Source organism: Diabrotica virgifera, chromosome 8 (genome assembly GCF_917563875.1).
Source record: "Diabrotica virgifera virgifera chromosome 8, PGI_DIABVI_V3a".
NCBI lineage: Eukaryota > Metazoa > Arthropoda > Insecta > Coleoptera > Chrysomelidae > Diabrotica > Diabrotica virgifera.
Genome location: NC_065450.1, coordinates 196,510,347 through 196,533,387, shown reverse-complemented (window position 1 = coordinate 196,533,387; position 23,041 = coordinate 196,510,347). Strand labels below are relative to the sequence as shown.

Below are 23,041 nucleotides of genomic sequence, written 5' to 3'. Positions count from 1 at the left end.
AATCAGTTAAAAAATTAATGCACTGCCTTAATTTGTTTAAATTTAAACAATTATTACACATTATTGCCATTATATTTATGCAGTCACGTTTTTACACAAAACCTACTTCATTCGACGTCTCTTGCACAGGTTGCTAAATCCTTATTGGTTATTTGATAATTATAAAATGTTTAATAAGAATAAAATTGTAAAATAAAACAGTTGTAACATCCATAATTTAGTTTCTATGCTATAGTTAAATATAATAATTGTCTTATAGGTTATATATTTGTCTAAAGTTTAACCACGGATGTAAACAGAATATAACGTTACTCAGAATGCGGTAGTCCACGGATTTAAACAGAATATAACGTTACTCAGAATGAGGTAGTCAACTGTGCAGAAAAGAACTTTGCGGCACAGAAACGTCACTTTGCGGCACAGAAACGTCACTTTTCTGCACACTAGTGTCAAATATCTTATACTGTGAGAAAATATCAAGTTTGCTAACATAAAACCGTGCAGAAAAGTGCACTTTGAATAGTGGTTGTAGAAAAATGCAATTTTCATTACAATCAATTGTGGCTTAATCCCATATAAACATAATATTTAATCTACTTATTGGTTTTGTCATTTCATCTTCTTTAGGACGACCACTTTGAAATGTACCTGAGCCTGCAGTTGTTCATAGCTGAAATTATAAAATCTTTAGTACGTAGCGAGAGAAACCAACAAGTAATGTGCGACAAGAACTTCGCCAATTACCTCTTGACGATCGGATCGGAACCACTACAGAACGAAAACCACCCCTTGCACAATTCACTGCAATATATGCTCGAGAGATTGGCAGCCCAAGCGATAGAAGCCAAAGATTTGAGACAGTTTTTAAGGTTAGTGTAACTCCTAACATTTGCATTGTCTGTACACTGACAGACTACAGCTGACAAGTGACAACTAAAAAATATTTAGTACAAAGTACGAGTGACAAATGACAAGTTTGACATGTTTCGACATGCGTTCTTTAAATGTACATGTATGGATTATTATAAAAAATGTGTGTACGGGAAAACTGGAGACGTATTTTTACATTTTCAATGTTTATTGAAATCAGTCTTCTTCTTCTTTAAGTACCGTGCCCAAATTTTTAGGTGTGGGTAGCTTCCATAACAATTTGCCGATATCGTTCTCGATCTTGTGCGGCATGTAACAATTGATCTGCTGATAAGCCAGTCCATTGACGAAGGTTTCGGAGCCATGAATATTTCTTCCGACCAATTCCTCTTTTTCCGTCGATCTTTCCATTGAGTATTAACTGCAGCATCCTGTATCTGCTACCTCTCATTATATGCCCCAGATATTCAAGTTTTCTCTTTTTTATCATCTTGGTTAAATCACCTTCGCCTTGACCTACTCTGTTTAAGACTTCTCTGTTTGAAATGCGTTGAACCCTAGATATTCTGAGCATTCTACGATACGACCACATCTCAAAGGCTTCTAATTTGTTCATCATGTTAACCTTCATGATCCAGGTTTCACATCCATATAGTAATACAGGATACACATAAAATTTTAGGAACTTGATTCTTAGTTGTAAGTTCAGCTGAGAGTTGCTTAGAATAGATCTAAGTTTCATAAATGCTCCTCTTGCAATTTCTATACGAGTTTTAATTTCTTCATCCGGATTTAGTGTCTCGTTTATCCAACATCCTAGGTATTTAAAATGGTTAACTTTTGTTATTGGTTCATCACTGACAATTAGTTGCATGGGGCCGACGTCTTGTTTACTAACCACAAGTAACTTTGTCTTTGTTGCATTTATGTTAAGTCCGTTATTGGAGCATTCTCTAGTGACTCGAGCTATAAGGAATTGAAGATCTTCGATATTTTCAGCCATGATCGCGGTGTCGTCTGCATATCTGATGTCGTTAATAGTTTCTCCCCGATTCGAACTCCACATTGTCCTTCCAAGGCTTCATTAAAAATTATTTCTGAGTATACGTTAAACAAAGTTGGGGATATCACACAACCCTGTCTGACACCTCTTTGAATGCAAATTTTGTCTGTTTCTTTGCCGTCTACCAGAATAGAAGCTTCTTGATTCCAATATAGATGTTGTAAAAGTCTCAGATCTTTATCATCTATTCCAATCATTTCTAGATATTCAAAAACAACCTATCATGTTGAACTCTATCAAACGCCTTCTCAAAATCTATAAAGCAGAGGTAAATTGGTTTCTGTACTTCCCATGATCGTTGAAGTAATGTTAACATTGAGAACAAAGCTTCCCTTGTTCCCAATCCTTCTCTGAAACCGAATTGTTTGTTTCCCATTGTCTCTTCACATTTGTGCTTGATTCTATTGAGAATTATCTTAAGAAGTAGCTTGAGAGAGTTGCTCATGAGACTAATTAGTCTAAAGTCTTTACATGATGATGTATTAGGTTTTTTTGGGAGTGGAATAAATGTAGACTCTAACCATATCTGTGGCATCATTCCAGTCTCGTATATATGGTTATAAATGTTTGTTAGTTGTGAGACATTGTCGTCATCCAGAAGTTAGTGGACGGAAATATGAAATCAGTGGACGGAGTTAATAATAAAAAGTATTCACAAAATTTTATAACAGTTTGGTTACATTTTTAGGTTAGGAAATCCACTTTGCTGCCTTCCGTTGGGCTCCAACGAACCAGGAGGTTATCCGGTACCTTTGACCAGGATCAAGACCTTAGTCTCCATGACAACGCCCAAAGATTTCCGGGCGCAGTCTTCTTATACCTTGCCGCCATTCGTCGAATTCGATATGTCGGCTGAAGGATTTGGCTGTCTCTATCTGCCCAGTATCGCACCACAGTCTCCGTCAGCTCCTAGCGTGGTATCGACGGTCGATAGTAGTGTTTTAGGAGGGATAGGTAAGCAGTAATACGCCCTATATTCATTTTGTATTATTAAAAAAATGTGATATATGTGTTCTAGGTGCTGGTGATCGTATGTTTCCTCCACAAACAGGCCTTAGCTACTCCTCGTGGATATGTGTCGACAAATTCTCCGATCCTAGATCCGATCCACACTGCGTACGGCTGCTGACTCTGGTGAGAAACTTCAGCGGAGCTCGAGAAGACCATTTGGTTTGCCTTTCTATAGTTTTGTCAGCAAGAGACAAAGCTATCATTGTTTCCACCCAAGAAACGCACATACCCAACCGTAAGTTAGAATCTTATTCATAGTTAAAACATTTTTAATTGATTTTTTTTTAATTTCACGTACTTCCCTAATAACACCAAACATTTCATGTATGTTCCTAGAATGTACACACAGGATATTGAAAACATTCCTGGAATGTCCTCAAATGCACAAGAATGTCCCCTAAATGCCCAGGAAAGTCCTCTGTCAGCATTTTAAACATTCCTTGAATGTCTTGTTGGAACATTCCATGAATGTCTACGAATGTTCTTTGGACATTCACAGTATATTTTTTTATACATTCCCTGGATATAGTCGCTGATGTGACATAATACCTCCGATTTGTTTTTTCATGAGTTTTGTAAGAGAGACTAAAAACTTTTTTTACGGTCACCTCCTATTTTCATGATATTTTTCGACATGTTTTGTAGTAAACTCAACTATCTATTTACTACTAAACATGTCAAAATTTACATGTGAAAACAGGAGATGACCATAAAAATGGTTTTTCGTCTCCTACAAAATTCATGAAAAAGCAGATATGAGGTATTGTCACGTCACCGACGATATACCAGAAGTAAATTACATAATAAAGTACAACCTTGATAAATATAAACATTTTTATTGCACAAAATCTTGTCATATATCTTTTTCCATAATCATCACTACGATGATGATTCATTGTATTGAATTGTACATTACAATTACAATCTGGTCATAACTGACCAATGAGCAATTTTAATTTAATCTAAATTACTACTGTTCCTTAAAATGAAGAGCTTACCCCATAGCGTCTCTTATCTAATCTAACAAGATCGTGCACTATTCTACTATCACCTATCACTCAAACTAGTTCAAAAGGCTTTGTACTCTTCAATATTCTAGTTTGCCCAGTAGTATCGAGGAGCTGGATTTCCTCAATATTCTTGTAGGTACTTATTTGCTCGTGTCTTCCAATTTTACTCCAACTTTAAAAACAAATTCAGCTGTAAAATATTTATGTGCCTGAAGGCTTTGTATGCTTTCATCTGCTGCTTAGAGTAGTAACTGTGAGAATCCACCAGATATGTATAAATATCTATAATAGTAATTTGGTGGAATGCACTTTACTGTAAAATCCAATTCTGACTGAATTGTATATGGATCTAAATCGCCAATTATTTTCAGCTTCAATAAATATCTAAAACAATAAAAGAAATAATGTTATTGCTTGCAAAATTCATCAATATTGAGAAATATCAGAGAAAAATTAACAGTAACAGTAAATAAAAATTATTTCCCCTATTTTTCTCCAATAACATCTGGAGTTTCCAATAATAATTTCCTTAAATAATCACTTTGCATTGTGGTAAAGTTTATAAAGTTCACAAAATACAGCAAACGAAATCCAAATGAATCCAAAATAGACAAAATACGACGATAAACAATGAAAAATAGATATTACAATAAACATAACCTCTGTAACTTTTTGTATGCCAACCAGAACCAGAAGTCACGTGGTTTGGATTGCCTAATATACGTGGATACACGCGCGGCAAATTTGAAAATGAACGCAAATTGAATAGTAAATGGCCTCTCTTAAAATATAGGACATTGGTAGTATGTCCATAGAATGTCTTGTGGTAACATTCCACCAATAATTTAATCAGATGTTCACCGAATGTTCCTTGAATGTCCAGGACATTCAAACATTAATAGAACTTTGATAGTACATTCCTGGAATGCTTTGTGTTGTTATTGTTAGAATTGCGGATATTCCCGTTTATTTATTTTTATATATTGTCTATTGTCACTTTTTCTTACTTTTCACATTCTGTTTTTTCGTGTTTTTCTATTTTCTCGACTTTTATTTACCTTAATTTCTTCACAATTTCCGCAGACAAATTATTGCTTTTCCACTTCCTTCCCTCTCTATTTCTTATTGACTTTCTTCCTCTTATTCATCCTCTTCTATCCTCCCTACTTCAATTTTATTTCTCTTCCGCTTGTTTTCTATCATTATTCTTCTTTCTGTCTCTATATTCGTTGGATATTCGATACACTTGATATTTTCCTTTGCTGTTTTCTTAGCTTTTCCATTTTTCGTATTTCTCCGCTTCTTTATTTTCGCCTATACTTTCACCATAAAGTTGTACAGTCATTTGCATTTTCCCCCTCTTTCTGTTCCCGCTGATTTCACCTTGCTTTCTGTCTTAATTTCTCCTACGTTTACACTATCTCACTCTTCATTTTTCTTGATATTCCTTCCGCTATTATACTTAGTCTTTTTTCTTTCCTGGTTTTTGCTTTCCACGTTACTAATCTTAATTTTCTTTCCCTTCAGTTTCCCATTAATTCTTTGCTTATTTTTTCTTTATCTTTTTATTTCCTGCGCTGCTCTCTTCTCCTTTCATGAGGTTTTCGTCACCTTTTCTGTAGACATATAATGTTATTTCTATGTCCCTCTCCCCCACACTTCCTATTGGCCTTCCTCTTTATCTTCCTTCTCCTTTATCCCTTTCACACCTGTTCCATTTTAGTTGTCATAATATTCTTCCTATTGTCGCTTGCTTGAATCTCCTTTCCTTCCTCCTGTCACCTATCTTTTTCCTTTTTCTTTCATTTATTTTGTTTCCTTGCTTTATTCCTTCGTTTTCCCTCCTTTATCCGTAATTCTCCCTTTATCATCGTTCTTCTTGTAGTATTCTTCGGATTACCCTAAAAGTTTAATGCCATCGTTAACAAGTTCGTGAAATGCCATTGTGTACAAATTGAATGGTTTCCGATTCCAGATATAGGAGATTGGGAGCCCGAAGGCTCTGGCGAGCATGGAGCAAGAGTGTGGTGTCCTGATATTCTGCAAGAAGGTCAATGGCATCACTTGGTGGTCGTTTTAAACAGGGCCGTACTGAAGAATTCTTCTTTTTCGTTGTACCTCGATGGGCAGCAGATACACAACCAGAAGATGCACTATATTTCGCAAAATCCTGGAGGCGGTGCTGCTAACTTGACCGTCGCTTCGTCTGTTTATGGTTACATCGGAACGCCGCCAGCTTGGAGGCGGTATTCCAGATTGTGCTGGAAGCAAGGACCTTGTCACTTGTTTGAAGAGGTAATTTGATGATTTTCTTTAATTATTTGCTTATTTACATAAATATATATACTGGGTGAAATAAAAAGGCAGGTCATAAATCAAATCACATATTCTGGGACTAAAGATTAAGTAAGATTATAGAAACCTGGTAATAATATTATGAAAATGATATTCTATAACATGGACGTATAAATAAAGATCTTTATTTATACGTCCATGTTCTATAATAACTTTAAAAAGAGCGTAAACCCTGTAGTTGGCTGTATACCTTCAATATAACAACGTGGAATGAAGTAAACACTTCTGTTGTATGTAGACATATATGAATTTATTAAAAAATCCTTAAAATTTATCCACGAAGGAGTGGAAGTACAAAACGTTTTGGGTCAGACTGACCATTATCAGTGTAAACGTCCAGTGTACAAGTAATTGAAACTAGCCACTTCAATTGGCATAAAAACCTCTAAAATACGTTATTGAAATACATTCTATAATAAAAAGTGGTCGACATTAAGTCGATGTCTTAAGATTTAAAGATCACATGTGAATGTATTTCATCCTTGCTCGAAAATTGCATAAGGTAAGTACTTGTGTTCAGGTGAGAGGTTACGAACCAGAATGTAACAATAATGTATTTTAGAGGTTTTTATGCCTATTGAAGTGGCTAGTTTCAATTACTTGTACACTGGACGTTTACACTGATGATGGTCAGTCTGACCGAAAACGTTTTGTACTTCCACTCTTTCGTGGGTAAATTTTAAGGATTCTTTAATAAATTCATATATGCCTACATACAACAGAAGTTTTTACTTCATTCCACGTTGATATTCTATAATCTTAATTAACCATTTACAAATAGGTGGATTTTGCCAATGTTTACAATATCTTGATAAAAACTGTCTTATCGAAAAAGTACCACGAGGCAAAAAGTTTTAAAAACATTGTGTTTAACTAATGTTACCACAATAATAATTTAATTGAAACCATGGACCTATAAACACAGATGGACTCAGCTATTTACATAAAATTGTGAAGCCAAAATTATTTGAATAGGTCACAATCTAAGTACCTTCACATGTTGTCACGTATTTTTATTAAAATTTCTTATTCGCGTATCGCTGAAAATGTTACTCTTTTATGTCGTGTCTACAGATGCTATCAAACTAAAATAATAATTGTTCAGTTATATTAATTTACATATTGAATGGTAATTAAAATATCAAGTGTTCATATCATTGAATAATAGATATCAACCAATTATTGTATATGTAGAAGCATTGAAACTATAAATAAATGGCAACGGTGTTTGCATTTCTGTCTACAAACGTCCATGTCAAATATTCCATGTTTGTTTACTTTTTAAGGTAATTGAGGAAAAGTTGTTTTTCGCTATTTTGGCTATATTCTGAGTGATATTTTGTGAAAAGTGAAATAAACATACATAATAATGGTGCTACAGTGTTGCATTTGCAAAAAAAAACTTAACATTTATATCCGGATCTTTCATTTCATTTGTAAGTACTGTTTATTTACTTTATAGAAGGATGAGGAAGTCTGTTTACATTTTGAAATATGTCTTTCATAGGCGTACCATTGGGTCCTTCATATTAATGTATTGAACAAGATATTAGTTCATTAAATTATATATTTTTAAATTGTAAGTAGACATCATCTGATTTAAAAAGATCTGTTTAGTAGCTTTTTAATTTGATATTTCTCATGCATTCAAATCAATTAGTGAAATGAATAAAAAATTATTTATTTTTCTATGTAGGTTTCCAAATAATATTGACGATCGAACTATTTGGGTAGCAAATTTAGGAGAAAACATAAAGATTTCAAAATATTTCCTAAATATTTATACAAAAAACCATTATCCCCTAAAACAAAAGAACAGTTTTTCAGTTATTTAGATGTTCTTAAAGAATATATAATCAATCTATCCTATAGGTTAGTTAATATTTTAGAAACCAGAAGAAAAACTGGATTTCTAGGATTTGTTGTCTGTAAAGAGAGTCTGAAAGGTCTATATGATACTTATTTGGTGAAAAATTTGAAAAGTATGTTTTAATACATTATCAAATAGCCCAGTCCGGATAGCATTTGACCTTGCATTACGAGCTGCCCCAAATTTTATTTCTCTAATTGTTAGTGGGTGTCAATAGTAGTGTAAATTTAAAATCTCGACTAAATTCCGCCGTTGCGTTCGCCGCCATCTTGATTTTAAACGAGAACCGCTTTTGCTCAATATCTCCGCCATTTTCAACTTTTCGACAAAAAGTGTAGAAACTGAAATTGTCGAAAATGCGATTTTCTATAATTTCGTTTATTATAATTTTTTTCGTGCGGTCGATATTTTCCGAGTTATGGGGGGAAAATAGTGACAGTTTGAGCATAATTAATGAATTATTGGATTATCTCGTTTATTATCGTTTTACAACAAATAAGTACCTATACAAAAATGAGGAGAATTATATTTTGTACGATTTTAATTTTTTTTATTTTTTTGATAAAATCAATATTTAAGGTAGTACGTATCCGGTAAAGGTGCGAGCGTAAGACCTGATTGATTTTATAGCAATTGTTTTTGTTCAATATCTCCGCCATTTTCAACATTTCGACAAAAAGTGTAAGGGCTGAAATTGTTGCAATTACGATTTACTACAACTTTTCGAGAGAACCAGTGGCGGGTCTACGTGGGGGGAAATGAGGAAATTCCCCCAACAGAGCCCAAAATTTAAAAAAAAATGTTGAAATATAAAAATACAGTAGAACCCCGTAAATCCGAACCCCGCGAATCCGAACTTTCGGCAAATCCGAACCAACGGAAAGTGAAAAAATTTAAAAATTCAAGACAAAAACTTAAAAACATGTTTATTATACAGAGTAAAGCCAGAATATTGGACAATGTAGGATTACTAGGACTTTGACATTTAAAATTTCTTAAAAATAAATATTATACTTTAATATATAGGTTTATAAAGTGTTTTAAACACAAACTTACTTTGGTTCTCTCGTAGTCAACTTGAGTCCAAAAATATTGTCCACACTCTTGCGAGAACGTTTGGCTACTCAAAATCACAATGAACGCTTTGAACTACTAGTTAAGGCTAACTTTCGGATAATCCGAACTTTTCGGAATCCGAACAGGCTGTCCCCCCAATTAGTTCGGATTTGCGGGGTTCTACTGTATATTAGCTGACATGAAACTTAAAATATCGACAGGCAACTTCAACCCATAAAACCGGCTAGTTAATAAAATTAAGTGACATTAATGCATATAAGTTATTGTTATTATGTATGTCTCTTATGTACTTACTTTGGTTGGTGTTTCATTGGGAATTTCAAAAACTTTATAAAATATAATTCTCTTTATTTTTGTTTATATACAGTGATGTCGTAAAGTTCATAATAAATGAGACAATTCAATAATTATACTTCCCCTCCGCTTCCACTATTTTTCCCTTTAACTCGGAAAATATTGATCGCATAAAAAAATTGTGAAAAAGAAATTGTAGGAAATTGCATTTTCCAACAATTTTAGTTCCTACCTTTTTGTCGCAAAGTTGAAAATGGCGGAGATACTCAGCAACAACGGTTCTCCTTTAAAATCAATATGGCGGCTAATGCAACCGCGGAATTCAGTCGAGATTTTAAATTTACACTAATATTAATCTCCCCTAAAGGAGAGAATTATAAAATTTGGTGCATCTCGGAAGCAAGATTCAATTCAGTAATTATGCTCCCCCCACCACTTTTTACTATTTTCCCACTTAACTCGGAAAATATCAACCGCATAAAAAAATGTTAAAGAGAAATTGTAGGAAATCATATTTGGAAAATTTTAGTTGAAAATGGCGTAGATATTGAACAAAAACAATTGCTTTTAAATCAATCAGGTCTTACGCTCGCGAGATTACCGCATACGTACTACCTTAAATGTTAATTTTAGCAAAAAAAATGAAAGAAATCAAAATTGTTTAGAATTTAATTCTCTCCATTTTTGTATAGGTACATTTTTGTCGTAAAACTAATAATAAACGAGATAATTCGAGATAATAGAAATGATAGAAAATCACATTTTTAACAATTTTGGTTCTCATACTTTTTATCGAAAATTTGAAAATGACGGAGATATTGAGCCAAAACGGTTCTCGTTTAAAATCAAGATGGCGGCTAACGCAACGGCGGAATTTAGTCGAGATTTAAAATTTACACTACTGTTGACCCCCCTAAAGATTAGAAAAATAAAATTTGAGGCAGTTCCTAATGCAAGGTTAGGCTTGTTATTCGTCTAACCCGACTGGACTACAATAAATGTAGGTAGGTACTTTAATTTGACCAATGTATGTTTTTTAATTGATTTGTTTTATCATAGTATTATTTGATACGTATTAAAAAATTAACTTGAGCTTAACTATATTGACATTATATTAATTTTAATAACAAATAAAATTGTTTTTATTTTTTCTATAAAAACGTGATTGTTAATATTTATACTCTGTTTTTTTTAATTAAATTCTTTGAACGTGTTTTTATAAATTATTACTACTTCCAATTATTATTAACGCCTGAATTATTATCCCCACGAGTAATAATTCAAGCACGCTTATGCTCATTGAGGAAGCGTCACATTCTATCGATACCCGTTTTACTCCCCTTTACCCTCTGGCCCAGGAGTACCGAAGCTTCAAAACAGTGTGTATTCAAGGTATGGTATTGCTGAGTCCATCTGTGTTTATACGTCCATGATTGAAACACACAAAAATTTGGGGTGGTTTAAGGGAACCAAACCCCCATAAAAATTTTATGGGGTGTCTAAATTTCACTGTTATTTTTTTAAGATGTTCCTGTCATAAGAATGCCACATCTCCATCATCATTCTCTGCCTTATCCCTATGCGGGGTCGGCTTCCCTATTTGCATTTTTCTCTACACAATTCTATCTTGGGTCATATCAATATTAATCCCGTTTACCAACGTGTCCTGCCTAATCGTCTCCCACCAGGTCTTTACATAGTAAAATACTTTACTTGCCGAAACAGCTGTAGTAACTTTAATTTATAATAAATTTTAGGGAAGTGCCTATTGAAAACAAAAGTTATTCAGTTTTATTGTTAGTATATATCTAGAAACTTGAGACTGTTGGCCGATAATATCGTTTGACAGTTTGCAAAGCCATGATACCCAAAAATATGCTGCAACAATTGTGGCCTATAGAATCAAAACATGCTAGATCCATTTTTTGAAATTTTTCAGGAGAAACTAAAAAACATTAAAAATGTAAATTTCACAAAAAGTATCCGGCATTTCTTAATCAAAGTGGCACAATAAATGTCATAAAATGGCACACTAATTTGGTATAGAGTAATTTTTCTGAATGCCCCTTAAACCTTCAGAAATTTGTACTTTTAGTTTGTATTTAGCAGATTTTGATTCTAAGCCCACAATATTGCTCATTTTCAACTGCTTTTAGGCGCAATTAATGCACTAAAAGTAGGTATTGAACTATTCTTATAGGAAAACATACAAAATATACAAGAAAAAGAAGTATTTTATTTTTCATAAAACTATGGACATAGCAGAGTTTGATTCTACGTTAACATTTCAGTGGTATTTTGAAGAGAATTTAGAAGATTTTGAGCTGAAACCGTATGTCTGTAGATTAATAGATACTTGAACTTTGAAAATGTGTAAACAAAAGAAAAACGAAAAAATTTAAAATTAGAAAATCTACAGTTTCGTTTTGATTTAAATCTGTCTCCTGCCATCCCCGATAGTACTATTTCTAGGTCTACCTGTTGTCAAGGAGGCTCTGCAGAAGACAAGTTTACACCAAAACGTCCGTAGTTCTCGGTACAAAAATAAAACTATTTATACCGTAGTACGGTTAGAACGCCCTCTAACGGGGAATAAGTGAAATGAATGTCGACTCGATTCAAGTTCTCTGTTTAACACAGATATGACAATATCAAAAGGCACCGCTAGGAAAATATTCCAATATGCGGTTCAGAGAACCTGTATGAAACGAGTCTTTGTACTCTAATACAGAGTATGGCATTAGTAAAATTAGAAAATCAGAAAAAAATTGGATTTGGCAGGTTTGATTCTGATGGGCTCAATTGTAAAAATTGTTTACTTTTCACTTCACATATAGAACAAGAAAGAACCACCTACCAAAGAAAACAGGTGGCCATTATGAACGTGGAATGGCACAGTCAACGTATAATGCTTACTATAAAAGATGAAGAAATATAAATATGTATAACATGAAGCATTGAGACACCAGACCAGAGAAGCAAACATTGAGAGACCAGACGGTAGACGATCAGTAGGCCGTCCCAGAAAAAGATGGAAGGATGATATTGAAGCCGATTTATCTAGAATTGAGAAAGATGATGATATTTATCTAGAAGATCGTAGATGATGGAGGGCTATTAGTCCAGAGTAATAAGGATTTTCTCGGGACACTGAAAGATCCAGGTAGCTGACTACTTTTTTAGTTATTGTAAACCTATAGGAAGAAAACCTACCTGTTTCCTGCCTAGAGTTCGCGTCCGTTTTTTAATTATTAACAATTTAGTGCAAAAATCGCGATTTTTCTATTTTTTGCACCCCATTCAAAAGCTAAATAGTTGACATAAAATTACAAAGTTTAATTTTTTAGAACATTAAAAAACCTTCAAAATGCCGGTTTTTGAAAGTTACAAAGTTAATTTGTTGCTACGCAAACTGCAAAATAAGTGAAAATCGTTATTTGTTAATAATTTTTACTAAAACTACCTTAGAACTTTAGTGTTTCACCCAAAGTTGGGTATTGGCGTACTTAACAAACCTTCAAAACTTGAGACCGATCCATTAATTAGTTTAAGGGTTATTCTATTTGTTTATCCCAGAAACCTTTATTTTGCAATAAGATAAGACATAAAATAATGAAGTTGGGGCAATTATGAGTATGCCAAATGAAAGTAGAAGAGTGATAGTATCAAAATGTATTAAAAAAAGATAAAAAAAATAATTAATATAGTTCAAGTATTACGTAACGCAGGTTGGGGGGGGGGAGGTCAAAAATCTTCAAAAATTGCGTTACGTAATAGTTAAACGCCCATTACAGTGCGTTACGTAGAGGGTAGGGGGGTCAAAAATCTTCAAAAATCGCGTTACGTAATACTTGAACGCTCCCATAGTCAAAAATCCTAATGCCAAATTTTTGAAATTTTGTAGTTTATAAACATTTAGAATAACTTTAAAAATGTCCGTAGAAACAACATTTTTATATATTCGAAAAGATAGTATTTTAACACGAATTTTCAATTAAAAAATTTAGCATGGGTTCATTTGGGACAAAGTTTGCCATATGTTTTTTTTTAATTCACAGCTAATTTGTTTATAATAATTAAGGAATCTCATTAATGCCATTTTAAAGAATGGGATTTGTATTTTTTCTTTAAAAATTTGCACAAGCATTGTACACCTGGTTGCATTGTACACCTGGCAATGCGAAGGCAAAACAATCTTACTTTTCAATTAGAATACGGAGTGCAATCCAGCTCTCTGAATCGCGATTTTCGATTTTTATTGGAATCTCATCGCAGAGAGCGCAGGCTTGTTCTCCATATCCTAAGCCTGCGCTCTCTTCGATGAGATTCCAATAAGAATCGAAAATCGCGATTCAGAGAGCTGGATTGCACTCTGTATTCTAATTGAAAAGTAAGATTGTTTTGCCTTCGCATTGCAACTGAATAAAATAGGTATACATTTTTATTTTATAGTCGTATTACTCCGTAGAGTAACTAGGTGCATTTTCCGTTGGAACTTTACCAAGCTGCAGACGGGGATATGAATTGCATAGTGTAGAATTCCTTCCCTTTGTCTTCACTGCAGCCTTCATTGTCTTCACTGCAGCATCCATTTGGCTTGCAAATTGTAGAAGCCTTGGAGGTGTCACCAGGAAAGTGTACCAATAAGTTTTTCAATTTAAAAATCTTTTAGTAATATTTTTAATATTTTCAATATTATTAATGTTGCTATTAGGATTGAAAAACTTCATCTTTCATTTGCCAGATGACGCTAGTCACCTACCCTATTTGTTTCAGTTGCAATGTGTGGGAAAAGCTCTCGGTGCTGGTCAGTTAGGATATGGAGAACAAGCCTGCGCTCTCTCCGATGAGATTCCAATAAGAATCGAAAATCGCGATTCAGAGAGCTGGATTGCACTCCGTATTCTAATTGAAAAGTAAGATTGTTTTGCCTTCGCATTGCAACTGAATAAAAATGGTATACATTTTTATTTTAATATGGTAGTAGTTTTAAGTTGCCTTTTTTAGTTTTTGAACTCGGCTCCCAGCTCCCCCTTCACTTACCACGACTAGTCACCAATTGAACTACATTTTTAAAAATTCGTGTAAAATACCAGCTTTTCTAATATGTAAAATGATTTTTTCTACGGACAATATTTTTAAAGTTATTCTAAATGTTTATAAACTAAAAATTTCACAAATTTGGCATTAGGATTTTTGACTATATTAGATAATTTTTTATCTTTTTTTAGTATATTTTGATAGCATTAGTTTTCTACTTTCATTTGGCATACGCAGAATTGCCCTATCTTTATTATTTTCTGTCTTATGTTATTGCAAAATAAAGGTCTCTGGGATAAACAATTAGAATAACTAATTAATGGATCGGTCTCAAATATTAAGGGGTTTGTTAAGTACCCCAATACCCAACTTTGGGTGAAATACTAAAGTTCTAAGGTAGTTTTAGTAAAAGTTATTAACAAATAATGATTTTCACTTATTTTGCAGTTTGCGTAGCAACAAATTAACTTTTAACTTTCAAAAATCGGCATTTTGAAGGTTTTTTAATGTTCTAAAAAATTAAATTTTGTAATTTTATGTCATCTATTTAGCTTTTGAATGGGGTGCAAAAAATCGAAAAAATCGCGATTTTTGCACTAAATTGTTAATAATTAAAAAACGGACACGAACTCTAGGCAGAAAACAGGTACGTTTTCTTCCTGTAGGTCTACAATAACTAAAAAAGTAGTCGGCTACCTGGATCTTTGAGTGCCCCGAACATGGTCTATTTCTAGCTTATTACCCTGGAGTATATGTTGGATGTGGCGAAGACTCACATTCAAAACACGTTTAAATGATTCGAATTATGTCTATTTCCTTGTTAACGTTGGGAATTTTTCAGGTTCTACCTCCAAACACAGTGACCTACATGTACCAGCTCGGTCCGCACTACATGGGCTCTTTTCTGGCTCCAATTTTGAACAACCCAGACATAGGATCGCTGGTCACGGAGGAAAAGGTCGTCTTCGGCCTGAACGCCAAGGCCGTCTCGCAGTTGACCTTGAACAAAATAAGAAAAGTCTACAGCCGAACGGACAATAAGTCTATAGCGAAGCAGCTGGGCATGTCTAGCCACGAGAGTGCTACCCCCATCAGGATCCTTCACAATTCAGCGGGACATTTAGCTGGTTCGGCCAGGACGCTAGGAGGAGTTATTATTGGGTACCTGGGAGTGCGAGTTTTCTGTCCAAGGCCTGTAGCTACGACGATAGATGCTGTGGGAGGTTGTTCGGTGCTTCTGGGACTCATAGCGATGGCGCAAGATATAGAAAGCTTGTATGCAGGTTAGTCCAGTCTAAGTTACTCTTTTATACCAGTCTAATATGATTTCTTCTGTATTTAGGGGTGAAGGCTTTAGTATGCGTTGTCAAAAGTAACAAAGTGGCTCAATCGGAGATGGATCGGAGACGAGGTTACCAAACATTGGCTATGTTGCTTCGAAGGAAAAGAACTTTACTTAATTCGCATATCCTTCATCTTGCTTTCAGCTTGGTAGGCACTGTAGATAGTGGAAGAGAGTCCTCAGCGATTCCTAACAGGACTGCGTTTCAAGTAAGTACTATAATCACTTTTCTTTTTCTTCACGTCCCTTATCAAAATTATCTCACGTTGGCGATCACTATTGCGAAAACTACTCGATCTTCTGCAAAATGGAATAATTGCCCTGCATTTGATATCTGAGTCTATTCCCGAACGTTTTTTAACCAAGAAACTTATTTTATTCCTACACTTACACAGAATTATGATTTTTAATTTTATTTATTATTTTTATTATATTTTTACCTTTTTACCCTCTATTTTGCCTTTAAGGATGCGTTTTGTAGTATTCTATATCGATTTCCCCTCACTATATGTCCTAGATAAGACATTTTCCAGTGTTTGACTGTCTTTAGCAATTCCCTATCTTTGTTGACCCTCCTTAGTACTTTCTAATTAGTTTTTCTTGCTGTCCAAGGTCTCTTCAGCGTCCGTCTATTTCAATGCTTAAAGTCTGTTCATACTTGATACTTTTAGTGTCCACACATCATTGCTATTTTGCTTTTTATTTTTATGTCTGGATCTAGTTGGTCCGTTATGACAGTTCCAAGATATGTAATTTTGTGAAGTTTTTGAACTTGAATTCCATTTAATTGACGATTTTTGTTTTTTGAGTTTATTTTAATGTCCATTTTCTGTCCTACTTCGTGAATACGGTCAAGCAGAATTTGTAGACCGTCAATATTTTCTGACAGAATTACATACTGTATCGTCTGCATATACAGGGTGTTTCATTAATAATTGTCCATATAATGACTGGAGAAACCTTAGCACAAAATACGAAGATTTAACCTAAAACACTTAAATAAAATGTGGTTCCTTACTGAGTTACAGGGTGTTTTATCTAAAAATTTAAAAACTATTTTTGTTCAGCATTTTAAAACTATTCGACATAATATCCTTTTCATACTTGGCAGGTAGTATAGAGACTGTACAAACTACTAAATTATGTTAAACAAACGTTTCTGGCTATTACCAGAGGAGTACGACGGGGGAAAGTGAATGGTTGACCCTTTCCAAATTCTACGCCATTGGCAAAATTGCTATTTTAGTTCAATTTTTGTATTCTCCAATACTTTCTATGCAAATAATATACTCTTCATTCGTAACGATTAAGTCATTAGTTTTCGAGATTTTTGAAGTTAAATATGAAACGATACGGTTATTTTGATTAATGTATTGTGTCGCTTCATTTTTAATTTCAAATATCTCGAAAACTAATCATTTTATCGTTACGAATGAAGAGTACATTATTTTCATAAAAAGTATTGCAAAATCAAAAAATGACACTAAAATAGCAATTTCGTCAGTGGCGTAGAATTTGGGAAGGGTTAACCAGCCACTATCCCTTGTCGTACGCCTCTGGTAGTAGCTAGAAATGTTAATTTATCTTAATTTAGTACTATTCACAGTACCTGTACTTTCTGCGAAGTATGATAAGGATACGCCAAATAGTTTTAAAGTACTGGGTACACATAATTTTTAAATTTTAATCATATGAATCATATCATAGAATAATCAAAATAACTGTGCCGTTTCATATTTAACTTCAAATATCTCGAAAACTAATGACTTTATCGTTACCACTGAAGAGTATATTATTTACGTAGAAAGTATTGTAGAATCTAAAAATGGCACTAAAATAGTAATTCCTCCAGTGGCGTACAATTTGAGAAGGGTCAACCATTCACCATCCCCTGTCGTACTCCTCTGGTAGTAGCTAGAAAAGTTTGTTTATCATAATTTAGTAGGGTGTCTAGTAGTCGCACTTTCTGCCAAGTATGGTATTGATACGTCGAATAGTTTCAAAATTCTGAGCAAAAATAGTTTTTAAATTTTTAGATAAAACACCCTGTAACTCGGTAAGGAACCACATTTTATTTAAGTGATTTAGGTTAAATCTTCGTATTTTGTGCTAAGATTTCTCCACTTATTATATGGACAATTATTAATGAAACACCCTGTATAACATTAAGTAGTTCCCCGTTGATTGTTATTACATATGGCTGTCTCTCCAGTGCCTTTTTAAATAACTGACCCGAGTAAACATTGAACAATGTTGGGGACAAAATGCAACCTTGTCCGACTCATCGTTGTATGGAGATTTCGTGGGTGTAGTTATTTCCAATTTTTACGATAGCAGTTCGATTCCAGTACAGATTTTTAATGACACGATTATCTTTGTCATCTATTCCTATATTTTTTAGCATCTGCATTAATTTTACATGCTGTACTCAGCGTAATGAGCGCGGCTCATTACGCCAATCGATATTCTGTGCATTTTTCTAGCGTTGTGTCTCTACGGGTTTGCTCACTACGGAGACCAAAGGATGGTATCCTAGCCTAGAGCATGGTATCGTACTCTTCATATTCGTGAATTCTCGCATTTAAAATAATGTATTTATTTTACCTGGCGATCGAAACTATATTATTAATCGCTATGTAAAATAAATGCATTATTTTGAATGCCAGAATTCACAAATATGAAGAGAAGGATACTATGCTCTAGGCTAGGATACCATCCTTTGGTCTCCATAGTGAGCACACGCTTAGGTATTGCGACAAAGATCGACTTAGCCAGTGTGTGGGAATCCAGTGTTAAATTAGTCCAGAGAAATAAGATTTTTCTCGTGACACATCCCCCTCCAGGCCGAAATCAAATTTTTTGAGTAGTGTGGACATCTATATTAATAACCTATATGTTTCCTGCAGCCGATTTTAATGATATACATAGATATAATCAAATAAAGATAAAAAACGGTACATTTTCGCTTTTTTCGTCTATTACTAAAAAGTGAAGCATTCTAAACAAATTTGAGAATAAGAAACTCATAAATCATATAAAAACCATCAATATGGCGTTCGCTGAATATGTCTACCCTTATTTATTGCTTAGAAAATTGCAAAATAAGTCATAAATTTTGAGATTTTATAAATAACGTTCATAACTTATGTAAACATTAAGTTAGAACCTTCTTATTAAACGGAATGCTGAGACTTCTCGTGCTTAAATTATATTTTAAATTTTAAAGCAATTGGTCAAATAGTTTAAAAGTTATTTAATTTGTTTATTCCAAATTCATTTTTTTTTTCAACACTATAAGTCAGAAAATTATGAGGTTACAGTAATACTTCGGACAGTTTATGAAAGAAGAATATTTATAATATTAACTTAAAAAAAAAAAAAATGACAAAAAGTAATTTTAAACAGTGTAAAATTATTTTTTCAGCTTTTTATAAGTCTCAGCATTCCGTGTAATAAGAAGGTTCTAAGTTAATTTTTACATAAGTTATGAATATTTATAAGAATTCATGATTTATTTTGCAATTTTCTAAGCAACCGATAACGATAAACATATGCAGCGAACGCCATATTGAAGTTTTTTATACGATTTATGAGTTTCTTACTCTCAAATTTGTTTAAAATGCTTAACTTTTTGGTAATAGACGAAAAAAGCGAAAATTTACCGTTTTTTGATCTTCATTTGTTTATAACTATATATATCATCAAAATAGGCTGCAGGAAACATATAGGTTATTATTATAGATATCCATACTACTCAAAAAACTTGGTTTCGGCCTAGAGGAGGTTGTGTCACTAACAGGATATTTTTTCCTTATTTCTCTCAACTAAATATATTTATTCACTTTTACGACCATATTTTTTTATTTTAAAATTTATTTAGTGTTGTATTTGTCGCTTTACTGCTATACTTTAACGTTTTTACAATGTTTTCTTTTCTTTATTCACATATTTGTACTATAATTTTTTTTAGGATCTTTTGTGTGACCTTGAAGTTTGGTACGAAGCCCCAGGAGAACTCCTCAGATCGCATTTGGAGCACCTATACGAACTAGCAGCCGAATCCAACGAAAAGAGAAACAATTCTTGGGTGATGAGGGAGCTGCAGCTGGTAGAGAAGCTTCTACACATCTGCCCCGACGTCAAACATCCAGCCACAAGACAAGTCCTCTTCTCTCTGCTTAGCGTTTTGCTCAGCAACCAACCCAGACACAACGACTTGTTGCTTTTCGGACAATTCATGGCTTCCATGCTGCCTTCAACTCCCGAAGAGTCTGAGAAAGCTCTGGAGCTTCGGGAAGGTGACGCAGAAAGAGAAGGAGAAGGGGAACACATTTTGCTCAGGAACAGGTGCTTGGGATTGTTGCATTCTTTGATTTTTGCAAGCAGGAACCACATTGGGGAAGAAATAGTGAAGACGCTAGGATTTGATTGGTTGTTATTGTTCATGCAACAGAATTTGCACTCTAGTACTGTGATTTGGGCGATGAGGATCTTGGTAGCCATCTGTTCCAGTCCGTCTTTGTTGGGAAGGTAAGTTTTTTCTTACATTCCTTGAAAATGTTCGTTAATATGATCAAAAATCTTCTAGTACTAGGCTGTTTAATAAGTTTTGCTGTTCATGATTTAATTTAATTTAATATTTCCCGAAATATTTTATTTGTTTATAAGCCAAAAAATTGTTTATAATTTTAAAATATTCCTGAGGCCGCTTAAATAGTCCAATTTCAGTTCCGTAAAGTACATTAGATAGGTAGTGTATTTTTATACAAAAACCATAGTTATTCTTATGTATCATAATTATTGTGGTTATTATAGCGACCGTAAATTTTTAATTAACAATTCAATTGTTGCTAAACTGTTAATTCAATTTCGATTGGCTCCTGGAATTATAATCTATACGAAAGGATCTTTTATATTACCAAGTTATTTAATTATTGATGAACAATTACTTATCTAAAATTTTAGTTGAAAATTAAAAATTTTGTTGGAAAAACCCACATTTTCCGGGGAAAATTTTCACCGAAGTAAATCGGGAAAAACACGTCTCTATGCAGAATTTAATTACGGTGAATTTTTATTTGGGTGTTTTTTGTGTAAAGGTAAAATCTTTGAAGTTATAGAGCAAAAATAGAAAAAACACAATTTTCGGGCGCCATTTTGTTTATAAAAAAAGTAGCACACTATCTGCGGACTTTGCATACCTATATTATTAATATATACAATCATAAGATTAGATTTCAGCAATAAAATTGCTGGTAAATAACTTTTACCAAAAATTGCCGATTCTCCGAAAATCTGCCCAGACTATTTATACACTTTCAATATTCATTCATAAATTTCCTTTGCTTAAAAAGTAAAAATTTAATCACTGCACTATACTTGATTGTTTCCATTGTAAAAAAATACTCTGACACTTCGATACTAAATGGCTTGTAAATAAAAAATGATGTTCTGAAGTTATTTTCTTGTGGCATTTTTATAATCAAGTATATTCAAATGGGAAATAAGCCACAATTTTACCTAAAAATGATTTTATTAACGTTTCGACGCCCAAGTCGGGTGTCGTTGTCAAAATACAAAATAATATTAAATAAACAAAAATGTTGTTGCTTAGTAAAAAATTCTTCTAATAATTTATTTAATCTGACTCATTTATATCGGCAATTCAGACACGTATTATACATTTTAAAGTAGACGACTTTAAAAATGATATTGCCAATATTGATGAGTTGCGTTCCTGGGACGACTTTACTAAAAGATAGTTCATTCGATTACATGAAATCAATCCCAACTCAAGAATATCCGCCACAAAAAATCATAGCATGTGATCTGTCTTTAAAAAGACAACCAAATGCAACGGTGGTACTGAAATTCTCGCGTTAGAGATTCCATAGTAAATCACGAGGGAAAACCAGGAAAAACCTCGTGATACTATCCCGACATCGCAAGTATTTTGAGAGTAAACTAAATGTAAACCCAAATACTTGCGATGTCGGGATAGTATCACGAGGTTTTTCCTGGTTTTCCCTCGTGATTTACTATGGAATCTCTAACGCGAGAATTTCAGTACCACCGTTGCATTTGGTTGTCTTTTTAAAGACAGATCACATGCTATGATTTTTTGTGGCGGATATTCTTGAGTTGGGATTGATTTCATGTAATCGAATGAACTATCTTTTAGTAAAGTCGTCCCAGGAACGCAACTCATCAATATTGGCAATATCATTTTTAAAGTCGTCTACTTTAAAATGTATAATACGTGTCTGAATTGCCGATATAAATGAGTCAGATTAAATAAATTATTAGAAGAATTTTTTACTAAGCAACAACATTTTTGTTTATTTAATATTATTTTGTATTTTGACAACGACACCCGACTTGGGCGTCGAAACGTTAATAAAATCATTTTTAGGTAAAATTGTGGCTTATTTCCCATTTGAATATACTTGATAATAAAAAATGAATTTACAGATTGAAATGAATCTTTACACACGTTTATATGAAAAGTGTACCAACTAAAAAAATTGACTAGTAGCAATGTTCTCTCTTATCTAACCGCAAAACTTATTGAACATTCTAGTACTTACTTTAAATGAAAGAAATATGATCAGATCACTTGTCTTACAGTTGTTTATTATTAAAAAATGCGTTTAGGTTCCGTGATGGTCTCAACAATGGCGGTTGGCTGCGTTACACAGAACAAGTGACGCACAATAAGATGGCGGTCGTGTTAGGCAACCAACTAAACAACGTCCACTGCAACGATTTTAAGTCCGAAGCTCTTCACATTCCGGGCTTCAAATTTTTATCGTGGCTGCTTCCATACCACCTCGAAATCTCCGAATTGTACTTTCTGATAACGGCGCTAATGATGGGACAGCCGGCGAAGCTACTTCCGGCGGAAATGAGGTTCGATTTGGATTCGGTGTGGGCGTTCCTGTGGGGCGGATCCATCAACCATCAACCTATCAGCAGCCTAATTCCCAGGATCAGCTTATGCTCCGAAGCCGTGGTAGTACTTTTGGGGATGGCTAAAGCGATGGCTCACGCCGAAGAAGGAAGTTTGCCGCCCTGGTTGCAGAACCATCCGATATCTATAGTTCAAGTAA

General features: G+C 33.8%; 1 protein-coding gene across 1 annotated transcript in view; it reads left to right on the top strand.

Annotated features, from left to right (window-relative positions):
* The window catches only part of LOC114334541 (WD repeat and FYVE domain-containing protein 3), a 108,468-nt gene that overhangs the window by 45,777 nt on the left and 39,650 nt on the right, over positions 1 to 23,041 (top strand). Inside the window, exons 15-22 of the mRNA XM_050657350.1 lie at positions 628 to 869; positions 2,622 to 2,887; positions 2,952 to 3,179; positions 5,930 to 6,249; positions 15,432 to 15,873; positions 15,933 to 16,141; positions 19,903 to 20,462; positions 22,587 to 23,037. Coding sequence (XP_050513307.1) covers positions 628 to 869; positions 2,622 to 2,887; positions 2,952 to 3,179; positions 5,930 to 6,249; positions 15,432 to 15,873; positions 15,933 to 16,141; positions 19,903 to 20,462; positions 22,587 to 23,037 — 2,718 coding nt within the window. The remainder of the gene's footprint in view (positions 1 to 627; positions 870 to 2,621; positions 2,888 to 2,951; positions 3,180 to 5,929; positions 6,250 to 15,431; positions 15,874 to 15,932; positions 16,142 to 19,902; positions 20,463 to 22,586; positions 23,038 to 23,041) is intronic.